Source organism: Rattus rattus, chromosome X, assembly GCF_011064425.1.
Source record: "Rattus rattus isolate New Zealand chromosome X, Rrattus_CSIRO_v1, whole genome shotgun sequence".
Lineage (NCBI taxonomy): Eukaryota > Metazoa > Chordata > Mammalia > Rodentia > Muridae > Rattus > Rattus rattus.
In genome coordinates, this window is record NC_046172.1 from 102,571,400 (window position 1) to 102,584,827 (window position 13,428).

At 41.7% G+C, this 13,428-nt stretch overlaps 1 protein-coding gene across 1 annotated transcript; it reads left to right on the forward strand.

The window, feature by feature from the left end:
- The first annotated feature begins 10,708 nt into the window (after positions 1–10,708).
- LOC116888117 (cancer/testis antigen 47A-like) lies at positions 10,709–13,201 on the forward strand. The gene is made up of 3 exons (XM_032889471.1): positions 10,709–11,441; positions 12,427–12,565; positions 13,198–13,201. Exons 1-3 carry the CDS (start codon positions 10,709–10,711, stop codon positions 13,199–13,201), a joined length of 876 nt encoding a protein of 291 aa, XP_032745362.1.
- The last annotated feature ends 227 nt before the right edge of the window (positions 13,202–13,428 follow it).

Genomic DNA, 13,428 nt, shown 5'->3' on the forward strand with positions numbered 1-13,428 from the left:
GATTATTGTCTCTGTCATTTCAGATGCTCTTGCTTCTGGGAAACTTTCAAATGAATCTGTACAAGAGGATCATCTCTGCATTTGGAATTATCTTAATCATTTGGTGACACTGTCAACACACACACACACACACACACACACGTATTCCATCAAAATGAGTTTCCTGCTTATTGCCCTGACGGAGAACATACAGCACAAACCGTGAGGCAGCTTAACCCTAGGATATTACAGGGTTTGGACTTTGGTTGAGTGGTTTGGAGGAAGTGAGTTGTGGTTTGCTCTATATTGGGCGTGTCAGAAGGCACAGGCATTCTGTAAAGGAGTATCTTGATAAAACCTTATTCAGCAGGAGGGCAGACTAGAGCAGAGAAAGGTATATGAGGCAAGCAGCTGCAGGCACTCACGGAAGCTAGGAGAGGGGTGTTTTGTCATTGCGTTGGCTTGGGGAGTATTCACAGTCTGTCTGAATTCAGACATCATAGAGTGGTCTTGCTTTTGTCTGGATCAGTCATAGTCACAGAGCTGCCTTGTCTGATGCTGGCGTCCTGTGTCATTATGTTCAGCAGAACACCAAGACCTACTTTAGTGTCGCAACCATTGCCAGAGCAGCTCCTAGCAACACCATGGCCTAGCTGATAGCTCTACTTCCACTCCTGAATGGAAAAAAAAAAGCAGCTTTTTTTTTTTATTCAGATCACCCTTTTCCAAGAAAGCTTTGTGCAAGGGTCTTTCTTAGGTGTGCAGAGGGGCTCCTGGTTGCTCTCACCATGTAGGTATGCCTATCTCCAAGCCTTTGTCCTCTCGTCCGCACCAAACTGATGTGTCATCATTACCCAGCCCATGGCATATTTCTGGGCTAACAGCCTAGCCTAGTTCACGTTCCTGTTGCTGTGATAAACAGGATGACCAAAAATCACTTAGGGAGAGCATCCATTCCAGCTTAAAAATTACGGTCTATCATCGGGGGAAGCCATAGCGGAACCTGGAGACAGGAGCTGAAGCAGAAGCCATGGAGACACACTGCTTTGGCCCGCTGCCAAACTCATGTTCAGTTACCTGTCTTATGACGATGTAGGCGCACTCCCAGAAAGGCTTTGTAAATCAGTAGTGTGATGTGGCAATATTTTGCCAAGCAGTATCAAATGGACTTTTGAAGGTGAATTAGTCCAGAGCACGGACTAAGTGGGCTTCGCTGCAAAGGGAATTGTTCGGTTGCTTGCACAGGGCTTCCTGAGCTAGACTGGCACTCATTTTCTTTAGTTACAGTCATTTTCATTCGCAATGCCTCCTTCAGTGAATCTTTTCATAGTCCACTCGAGAACCAAGAACTCCTGGCTCGGCATAGAAATGCATCCCTGTTAGTCTAGCACTGAGGAGACTAAGGCAGGATGATGATGAGTTTGAGAGAAGCCTGGGTTATAGAATAAGACTTAAAAATATGATCAGGAGCCTACCCTGTTCTCCCAGAGGTCCAACAAGCTGCTGACCGAGACAGATGCAGATTCTTACACACAGCCAATAGACTGAAGTCAGGGACCCCTATGGTTGAATTAGGGGAAGTATGGAGGAAGCTGAGGAGGGGGCGACCTTATAGGAAGACCAGCAGCCTCAACTAACCCGGACCCCTGAGATCTCTCAGACACTGAGTCACCAATGAGGCAGCACACACCAGCTGAGATGAGGCCCCCAACACATATACAGCAGAGGACTCCTGGGTCTGGGTTCAGTCAGAGAGGATGCACCTATCCCTCAAGAAAGTGACTTGAGCCCCAGGGAAGGCCTGCTGAGGCGGGGGAGGGGAACATGGTCTTAAAGACAGGGTAGGAGGAACGGGATGAAGAACAGTTGAAGGGCAGAACAGGAGTTGGATAACAACTGGACTGTAAAAAAAAATGATTAAAGATAAAAAAAAAAGATTAGGTGAGGTAGCACAAACCTTGAATCCCAGCACTCAGGAAGCAGAAGCAGGCAGATCTCTGTAAGTTTAAGGCCAGCCCGGTCTGTACAGAGAAGTGAGCTAGGGAGATTCTGTCTCAAAATGAACAGAAATATTTGGATTAAAAATAAAATAATAAAACAAAATAAAGACAGGCTAACCATTGGAAATGAGAGACGAGGAAAATCTGGTTGCTTTCTTTCTGTCTGTCCATCTGTCTGCCTTCTGTCTGTCTGTGTTTGTGACCTGAATTTTGTTCACGTTGCTGTGAGCTGGGATTGCTGAGATAGAACCTTGCCTGGTTCTTTCCCATTCTTTCTCTGCCTGCCTTTTTTGTCCTGCGTGGATCTGTGAGGCACCAGTGCGATGAGAATTTCTGAAGAATTAGCAGGCTGCTTGCCTGTGACACTGCAAGCTGGTGGAGGTCCTGGAAAACTCCTTCTCCCAGTTCTTTGTACCCTACTTCTTTTGTAACTCTCCGTTCAACTCCACTCAAAGGCTCGTGAGTGAGGCACAACATAAGGCAGGGCATCTGTGCATGTGGCTCTTTCTTCCAAACGTTATTTGAGCATAGTTCCCTTTATATAACACACTTCTGAAAATAGGTACGCCTGAGACTATGTTTGCTTGAACGAAGCAGCTTCCATTTCAGTGTGGATTAGAGTAGATTGTTGTGAGACTATAAGAAGACACTACATACCAAATCAGAACAAGTAAAATGTGCTGTGGAATTTTTTTCAATACCCTCCCAACGATGATATACTTGCCCTCATATTACATGTAAGAAAACTGAGGAAGTATGATTAGCAGAAGAAAAAAAAGAAGAGGAAGAAAGGATATAGTGGGGAAAGATAAGAGGAAAATGGTCAGGAAAGTGCTAACCAGGAAGTAAGAGGATCTGGTAGAGCTTTGCAGAGGGGGCTTAGGTGATGGAGAAAACTTTAAAGTAGACGTGCTTTTGTTATGAACGTAGGACAAGAAGAAAAACTAAACCAAAACCTTCTTGAAATGGGACAATGTGAGGTAATAATAATCAAGAATAACACACACACACACACACACACACACACACACACACACACACACACACACATCTTTTCATTACTTTGCTCTTTACTGTTGAGGCAAAGCCAGGAGTCTATTCCGATATAGAACCATAGGGCTCCATCTTGTGGCCATCTTTAGAAAATGCATGAGGACTGTGCCATAGCCTATAACAGGAAACTTGAAATACAGTGAAGCTACGTTATTTTTTAAAAAGACTGTGAGGTCCTGTTGTGCTGCTACATTAAAATAAGTGTTGAATAATCATTTGTTTTACGTATGGCAATCACCGAAGCACAGTGCCCTTGGACCAATCAGTCACTTCAGCCCACCTTCCTTTTTTGCATTCTTCCCTCAGGAGGGTTACTCTTTGTCCCTTGGACCACTTCGCAGGATGTGTTTGTGTATCAGGTGCTGGGGACACAGTGTGGCACAATATTAACAATGTTCCTGTTCTAATGGAGCTTCTTGTGGGAAATATGGAATAGTCAAGGTCATTCCTTCCAATATTTTTTAAAACCTCTAATTTTCTATGGAAACAAAAGGCATTCAAAGGCAATCATAAGCAAAAATAATATTGCAGATGTATCAGCATACTCGATTTCACGCCATAGTAACAAAGGAACGTGGTACTGACACGAAGACAGATAATGGAACAAAATGGAGGACCCAGACATAATCCCGTACAACTTTAGCCATTTGCTTCTAGACAAAAGTGTAAAAAGTGTATTTGGGAGAGGAAAAAAACTTTTAAACAAGTGATGTTGTGAAATCTGGATGCCTACATGTAAAAGAATGAGACCAGATATGTATCCCTTACACTGAACAAAATTGAAATCCAAATGCACCAAAAGACCTTAATATAAAAGACCTGAAACTTTGAAACTATGAAAAATGTTCAAGATAAAGGCATAGACATGGAGATTTGAAATAGGACTCCAAAATCACTAAAATGAAGCTTACAGTTGACAAATACAATCTCATAAGATGAAGCCTCAACACAACAAAGACGCTTGTGGGCCACGTGAAGAGACATCTGGGAGAATGGAAGAAAATCTTTGTCACCTGTACATGTGGCAAGTGATTAGTATCTAGAATATACAGATGACTCAAAAAGAAAAGAAAAGAAAAATATCAACAAAGAAACAAAGAATTAAATCAAAACAGTGAGCTGGTCTAATAGTTAAGCGTTCAGTTCAGAAGTCATATACAAATAAGTAACATAAGAACTGAGCTTCTATTTACATATTTAGGAACATGTGTGTGTGTGTGTGTGTGTGTGTGTAAAATAACAATTAACAAAAAAGAGATAATCGATTTGAGAGAAAGAACAAGGGGGTACATGAAGGGATTTGAGGAAGGGAAGGGAAGAATGATATAATTATATTTGAACTTCAAAATTAAAAGTAAATTAAAATAACAATGAGCTAAGAAATGGAATAGGGTACTCAAAATAAAATATGCATGTGGCCATTTATTTTTTAACTGATCAACATCTGTATCCTTTAGGGAAACATAAACTAATAATTACTTTTAGGCCCCACATCACTCCTGTCAGAATAGCAGTCATTAAGAAATCTAACACCAACAAATGTTGACAAGGATGGGGACAAAAGTGGATCTGTGTACACTGTTTTGAAAATGTAAACTAGTCCAGTAAGTGTGAAAATCAGTGTCAAGGTTTCTAAAAACTAAATAAAGCTCTATTATATGACTGAGCTATATCGCTCTGGGTATTTATCCAAAAAGCTCTGAGCCAATGTATTAGAGAGACACTTGCATACCAATTATTTGCAATTGAGAAAAAATGCAGGACTATTTACAACGGTTAAGCTGTGTGTGATGGTTTGTATATGCTTGGCCCAGGGAGTGGCAATGTTGGGAGGTGTGGCCTTGTTGGAGTAGGTGTGGCCTTGTGAATGTGGGCTTTGAGACCCTCATCCTAGCTGCCTGGAAGCCAGTGTTCTGCTAGCAGCCTTCAGATGAAGATGTAGAACTCTCAGCTCCTCCTGCATCAGCCTAGATGCTGCCATGCTCCTGCCTTGATGATAATGGTCTGAACCTCTGAACCTGTAAGACAGCCCCAAATAAATGTTGTCCTTATAAGAGTTGCCTTGGTCATGGTGTCTGATCACAGCAGTAAAACCCTAACTAAGACACTGTGGAACCAAACTAGGTGCTTCATGATGAGGAAATACGAAAATGTGGCATGGATATATTATAGAAAGATTTTTCATCCATAAAAAAGGTAAGTGGTGTCATTTAAAGGATACATGTTGCTAAATTTTTCAAAGGGATTTGTAACCCAGAGGGTCTTGACCACAAACTGAACTGTAATTTCACCAAAGTTCACTCTAAGGAATCAATGAGTTTATTGCGCTTCCTAACAGAGCATAAGTGAGGGGTTAATTTACAGGTGTATGGGCACTTCCCTATCTCCCCCAACCTAAAAAGCCTTCTCATGAGACAGACAGACACACATACACACACGTGCATGCGCACTTGCACACACACACCTCCCCTAGGCCATGTACAGAGTTGACAGCTGGTAAAGAGCAGTTGGATACTCCAGGGGGCTGATGTAAACTGTCAACAATTTAACTGGGATAATCTTTTACAAGAGGAACCTAGCTGAATGTTCCAAGAAAGCAGTTGGTTGCTCAGGATACAGTTACTGACAACACAGTCTACCTCTTCCTCCAGCTCTTACATTCTTTCCACTTCTTTCTTCTCCAAAGTTCCCTGAGCCATGCAGGGGATGGCACTGATGTACGACTGTTTCTTGTGCTTCAAGAGGGACTGTGCCTCCATTCCTTTCTATCCGTTCCTCCATCTCCAAAACATAGTGGTTGAAGCCACTTTTGCACTAGTTGGTGCATCTTGCCTGGTACTTCTTCTATCACAAATTATGCAGTATCCAGTGTGGAGGCACACACTTTTAATCCCAGCACTCAGGAAGCACAGTTAGGGGAATCTTTGTGAGTTCAATACTAGTCCGGTCTACCTAGCAAGTTGTAGGACTACATAGATAGGCCCTGTCTCAAAAACAGTGATTCAGTGGTACATTAAGGCTTAATTCTCCCCCAGAATCCTTGGTAGCAACTTCTGATACTATACGACGTAGCTCACAGGGAGAGGACACTTCAGGCCCTGTTCTAGTTTTGTTTCTCAAAGCACAGCAGTCAAAGTATATAACCTCTTCAGCTATAGGCTCTAACCATTCAGTGCTGGAATGCAATCAACAACTGTAGCAATAGCCTTTATTGTTTTGGAGGTCCCTGTGGCCTCTGTGACCTCTGTGGCCTCTGCGGCCTTTGCAGCCAACGGTGCTAGAGAAGTAACCCATTTCCAGCTCTGGGATTTCCCATTAACCACCTTCCAGCTCCGGAGAACATCCATGGCTACCCTTTAGATACATTTCAACATTTACAGGACTTATAATGTCTGCTATAGACCTTCCTAAAATATCTTCTTACCCTCAGAGCAAACCTGACCTGTCAGGTGGCATCTTATTCCATAGCACCTGGAAGAACATTGCCTTTCTGGAATCTCCTGCCCCAATGCCTGCACCTTACTTGCATGCTTCACTACTCTCTGCATGTTACATGCCCTTGGCACTATCCCTCCAAACTCTAGAGGAACAAACCACCCACACCAAAACTTTCTCTGCAAACATTCACACACAACTTCAGTTTGTCTGCTTACCTCATTCTGCATATGGGAGACAATGCTATTTGCAATTTCACTTCTCAACCCATTATGATTTTTGTTGTGTGTCCTCTCGACTATGCCAAGGGTTGCTAAAATTCCTTTCCCTGAGGTAGACTTAAAGGAACATCTTCCCCTGTTCCTGAGGTCCCAACAGCAAACTGAGCCAAAGAAATAATTCACCCACAGTTTACGCTGGTGAACCAATGAGTTCGTTCAACTTCCTCACCAAGGCAAGATGAGGAGTTACTTACAGGGGTGTGGGCAACTTTCCTCCAACTGGTCCTACCTAAAAAGCTTTATTCAACAGGAATAAGGGCTTCCCTGGGACCACATGGTTGGAGTTCCCAATTCTAGTCTTCCCCAGCATGCAACACACACACACACACACACACACACACACACACACACACACACACACACACACACACACTTCTCTTAGGCCACATGCAGAGTTGTCAGTTGGTTCGGAGCAGTTGGAGCAATTGGAAGGAGGTGGAGCTTGGTAATGTGCCCAGTTAGGATAATCTTTTCAAGGGGGGGGTCACAGAATACTACCACCAAGGTGATAATTACTTGGCTTGAGTGGCAGTTACTCACAATATATATGGTTCTTTGATTTTATATAGATATACAAAACCATATATATGGCACACATCTGGCATGAGAGCAAATGTGACACTGTCTAGAGGAACAAATGGGTCTGACAGGGTGATAAAAGGAGGAAGAAAAGTACAGAGGGTTCTGCAGGGACTATTCTTAGAATATAATAAATACTTGTATGTATGCCCTTTTAACACACATGTACAGTAACACAATAAATGAAAGGAAACATCTTTGGGACACAGCAAGGCAGCTACACACATGAACTCACAGCATGCACAAAACCTATTCAATCCCAGGCCATACCAATTTCCAGCATAAAGAGGGGAATTGCGCACACAATCCCACCATTAGTCATAGAGTGTTTGGAAATTGATAGCTCTTGAGAAAGGAGGAGACTGTTATCTCTAAGAGTATATGTGGACCCTGGTAAGTCAACTAGTGGAAGACCACACATCCAAGAATGTTTGGGCAATGAAAGTGGGTATTGAAGGTTTTTAAAAGAATTAAAAAGGATACCAAGGTGGGTGGCCAAGAAAAGGGGGCTGAATCTTGGATGAGTTGGGGGAGGATGAATATAATCAAGACACATTGCATGAAAAGTGAAACTCTTAAAGAGTTAATAAAAGTGAAAAAATAAAATAAAAATGCTGCAAACAAGTCATTGGGAGTTATATTATTTCATGTTTACTTAAAATTATATACATACATATATATTACACAGTATAAACTACACACACACGCACACGCATATATATATATCATACCAAAATTGGGGTGACAATGATCTCTCAAAAACCCTAGATTATCCCAAAAAAACTCAGTTCCATGCATGGAAAACCTCCTTTAGAGTTGTTGACCAGCACAGTCCAAGAGACCGGTAAAACAATACAGACCATTGCCATTGTCCTTAATGCCTTCCAGAAAAAGAAGGGAAGGCCCTGATGTTGAAGATATAACACATTTTGAACACAGGACTTTGAAAAATCAATCTGGATCCAACCTCAAAGCTGCCTCCCTGAAGACTAGCTCTCACAATATCAGGAGTCATGCAAGCTACCAAAGGCAAAAAGCTATTAATAGTCCTGTTCATCTATATACTTTATGAAATACAACAATAAGCAGCATGGCAAGATATTTTGAAAAGCACAGTGGTGGCATTTATATCCCAAAGGTAACCAACAGCCACTCAATCAGACTTTAGGCCCACTCAGTGGGAAAGAATATGTATTTGGCACTATATATTAGCCAACAACCGTGGCTGGTGAGGCCATTGAACCTAGAGGAGACACTATTACTATCATATTCCTAAACCAGTGTGATCTGTAACTGCAAATACCAATATTTGTATCCACAGATAAATGTTGCTTTCATTCTTCATCCAAAAACCCTTCCTGTTTTTTAGCAGATGGAGATCATGATAGAAAATTACAACCAGTAAAAATGCAGAAATCAACCGACCATGGAGTGTGGACTCCCAATGAATACATTTACAATTCAAACCCTACACATAAGATTCAGGGAACATTTCAGAAGGGGAGAGGGGCACAAATATTATAAGAGCTACAGAACCAAGATAGTCTCTACAGAAAAGAAAGGACACAGTGGGGTGGGAGTGGCTGTAGATCTGGGAAGGGTAAGGAGGGGAGTGTTGGGTGAATACAATCAAGATAGGTTATATGAACTTCCCAAAGAACTAATAAAATGATTGTGTAATTTTTAAAAAAGTGGAGAAAAACTAATCACCAAATTTAATTGAGCAACAAATAATTTGTGTAGAAATTCAAACAGGCCTTGATTTTAACACACACTTTGAGATCAAGTCATATTTGCAAAACTGCTTTTCAATTCTAGCTTTAAAACTATAAAAATGTACATTTGATTAATAATAAAAAGTAAGTGTACAGAAATATCAAACCCACACAAGCTGTCAGACAAAATATCTGAGACCACAGAAAAGAATGAAGTTGAAGAGGGTACTTCGTTCCTAGAAGATATAAGCCACTGTTTCAAAGATGTTTATAAAGTGAATTTACTATCTTTTAAAAATATATATTTATTATTAAATGTATTGGTGTTTTGTCTGCATGTATGTCTGTGCACCATGTACATGCAGCATTCATGGAGGCCAGAAGGTGGCATTGAGTCCTCTGGAACTAGAGTTACAGACAGTTGTTAGCCGCTCTTTGGATGCTGAAAATTGAACTAGGGTTCTCTGAAAGAGCCATGGAATTCTCTTAACGACTGGGCTACCTCTCCAACCTCTGAATTTGTAATCTTAACAAAATATTCTAAAGTTTGTAAAAGGCTATAAAGCTGTTTACAAATCAACAGATGAATATTTACAATTAATTTTGACGATAGAGCACGTGAACATTCAACCTTATTTAGGCAGTATTGGCCTCCCAAAAGTTCAGTCTTGACCTTAATTCCTTTAAAAATAAATGCACTTACCATGTCTTAGTATAGTATTTGTGCAAATGATTTCTTTCCTTTCATAAATATATAATAATTTAGGTTTTAGCTTTCTCTGGGACCTTGAGAACCTAAAATATATACTCTCTACACTTTACAGAAGAAGCTTCCCTAACTTAGAATCCTTCAACTATATTTTAGCTGATAACCACAGAATCAAGAGAGTAGCACCAGGGATGGTGAGGTGTTCGGCAGCTAAGAACACTTGCTGATCTTCCAGAATTCTGTTCCCAACACTGATGTCAGCCTGCTCATAATTGCCTTTAATGCTGGTTCTAGGGTAATCTGATGCCCTCTTAGGTTCCAACACTCACTTGGCATACACTAGCACATACACCTTTAAGAGAGGAGGGGAGAGGAGCAATAGGGTTGACTTTGATTTAAAGAGAGCCCGGATTTCTAAGAGCATAAACGAACGAACAAAAAGATGGTATTTCCTAACTATCACCCCACCACCGCAAGGTTTTCAATCATTTATTGGATGATGGACACATCAATCTTCACTTATCAACCAATCAGCTTAGACTATGTAATGACAAAACCGTTTATGTAGCCTTCATAAGTCCCGCCCCCACCGCCTATGACATAAGTGTTTTCCATCTAGTCCCCGGATGTTAGCAGAGGCGCTTGGGTTGGCCTCCGCCTGGGCCGGTCGCTTCTGCCATCACGTCCCTGCTACTTCCATGGGACTACCTCAGGTACCATCACAGACTTTTATCCCTTCTCCTGCTGTCTCTTCCAAAACCCTGTCTCCTCTGAGCACGCCCTTCCCATCTTGTCTTTAGGGACCAGGAGCTTCCTAATCACAATCTTTACCAGAGTCCTCGTTGTCATCTCGCACTCCGTAGCCATCTGGTGTCATCTTGGCCGTTGCAGTCTGAGTAGTCATTATCGTCATTATCCCAGGTCAGTCAAGGCCTTGTTGAGGTATCTACTAGTGTTATGTCGACCAGAGGGCGTCGAGATCCAATCAGAGAGAGCCGAGACAACCCAGTAACTCTTGAGGGAGAGTGGGTACTGGAAGCTGCAGAGGGCGGCGCGGTAGGCCTAGATGGGTCCTCTGCCACACGTGAAGCTGAAGAAATAGTGGTAGATTGTCATAGAGAGGTGGAGGATGTTGGGCCCGAAAGAAACCCGGAGCAAGAGAGTGACAGAAGAGAGAGAGTGAATGTTGAGGAAGACTCGGATATTGAAGCTGTTGAAGAGGACGAAGATGACCAGCACCGGGAAAGTGTTCTAGCAAATCAAAACGTGGTGGATGCCCATCATTTCCCAATGGCTGGCTTCCGGTTTATGTTCCTGGATCTGGTCCATGCCATTCTCAATCGTGTCTATTACAACGACCACATCCTGGTTAGAGGCCCCCGAGAAAGCCAAGCGATTAGCTCATCTAACACTTCTGAATCTGCCCACTCACGTGAGCCCCAAGTACCACCCGGGCCCATCCCATCAACAGTGAGGGCCTCAGAGTATGAGCATCAGAGCTCCGACCTTCCGGAGGTTATCTCCACATTTCCAGAGCTGGAAGAGGCTGCTGACTTCGAGGAAGCAGCAGATCATTACGTGCAGGAGCCAGCAATTAGGGTAACCGGACAAGTAGTGGAAGAGGTGGCAGAAGAGGCAGCAGCAGAAGAGCCAGCAAAGGAAATCATAGGGCAAGTCATGACTTCTGAAGGTAAGGAAAAAAGGCCTAGGGTCCTAGAGGCAAACAGTACTGGGGAGGCAGAAGGGCAAAGATTGGCACTGGGAGGGAGGCTGCTGCTCTAGGTGAGAAACAATTGGCTGTTCAGTGTTGGCCTCTGGTGGGGAAAGTAATGGTTGGGTGGGTTGTACACATAAAGTCAAAGGTTATAAGACTGGTTGGTTGTTTTTTTTTTTTTGACATTGTTTTCGCTTTTGTTCATTTGTTTTGAGACAAGGTCTCATTATTTATTTAGCCTGGGTGTGCCTGAAACTCTCTCTGTAGCACAGATTGACCTTCCCTCACAATTCCCTGCCTCTGCTGGCTACTGAGTGCTGGGATCATAGGCCTAGGTGACTAGGCCAGCTCTATGACAACATTTACAGGTGTTTGTTTTGTGACAGTCTCACATAGCTAGGTTGGCCTTGAGCTCACTATGTGGCCAAGGTGTCCAAAAGAGAGCCTGGGAGCTAATAGAAGGTAAGGCTGACAACAAAAGAACAAGAAAATGGTATTCTTCATTTTGAGTTTATGGTTTTTAAAAGTGTAAAAGTTCTTGGAAATTTGATTCCCTGTATTGATGAAGTAGTTTTGGAGCACTTGCTGAAAAAGAAGTGTTGTTATTCATGGCTTGAGAAAAATTCATTATGGAATTTGTATTTGAGGCAAACAAAAGTATCTTACTTCTAATGTTCTGCCCAAGGTATAATGGATGCAAGGTGACTAACACTTTTGATGTCTCCTTCAAAGGAGAAGAAATGAACATCATTGCATGAAATATTTGCTAGGAAAAGGAATAATGTCACTAGAAAAATGGTCAGGTGGCAGAAGTGTCAGGGTTAGGGAAGCGTAGCATGAACAGTAGGAAGGTACCAACTACTGTTTTTGTACTTACTCATGTCTCCCTGTTTCTCCCAAGAGTATAAATATGCAAATTGTTTTGCTGTGTGGTTTGTAATGATCTTTACTAAATAAATAGGTGAAAACCATTGTGCTAGACAGTATAAAGATGACAACATAGTCGATGAGGAAGAAGAGGAAGAGGAAGAAGAAATGAAAAATGAAGGCTTTGAGAAAATGGATCCAGATGCAGAAGACTACTGCACCAACAAATTCAGGTCTCTGTGTATAGCTTTGAGTATCAATCACCTTCCCTATAGCTATTTATCAGCTTTTTCTTTTTAAATTCTAATTAATTAATTGAGGAAAGCTTTACTTTGAATTCAAACAAAATTCAATTTAACTTTCTTAGAATGTGACTAAAATATTCATGTACCTACTAATCTAAAACGTGGTGTGTCCTTTGTGGCTGTCCCTCACTTATTCTGAGGTCTTTTGTCCATGATGTAAGACTAATAACAAGTAGTAAATATATTAGACTTTATACTTGCATCAGATCTAGATGAATATGTGTTTAAAGAACAATTGTCTAAAGTAACAGTGGTGATGGCTGGGCCAGGCACTAATTGAGTCCCCAGGGCTTGGCCACAGTTATGCATGTTTCCTCTATTCTAAGTAGGAAATAATGCTTTTAAGATCCCTATGGACAAATAGTAAAAATGTTAGGCACTTTAAGTAGGAGGATTTTTCAATGGTTAACACCTAACTATTCATTTAGCTGTGGATTTTTATATTTTATACCAGTTAAAAGAAATTTAGTTCTAATATGAACATTTAGCACACCAAATTGATAATTAAAATTTAAGGACTATCTCTTTAAATTAATTTTTCTTCTCTTTTATTTTCACAGCTGAGTGATCCATAAAATATGTGGAGGTAAAGGTCTGGGAGGGTAAGGAAGCATTATTGGTGGAATTAACACTGGCTTTTATAGTTCAAGGACTTTCTTTACATGCCAACAGAGCCTTTCAAGCAGAATACAAGACTGGGGTTTTGCTCAGTGGAGTAGAGTGTGGGGTTGACATTTGCAGGGTTCTGAGTTCAAATTTCAGGAGCTGAACCACATGCTTCAGGTCTGTCT

What these genes read in the sequence shown, in the direction of transcription:
- LOC116888117 (XM_032889471.1), top strand. Translation starts at nt 10,709, where the DNA reads ATGTCGACCAGAGGGCGTCGAGATCCAATCAGAGAGAGCCGAGACAAC. An exon ending in GCAAGTCATGACTTCTGAAG is followed by an intron (nt 11,442 to 12,426) that starts GTAAGGAAAAAA and finishes CTAAATAAATAG; the next exon opens with GTGAAAACCATTGTGCTAGA.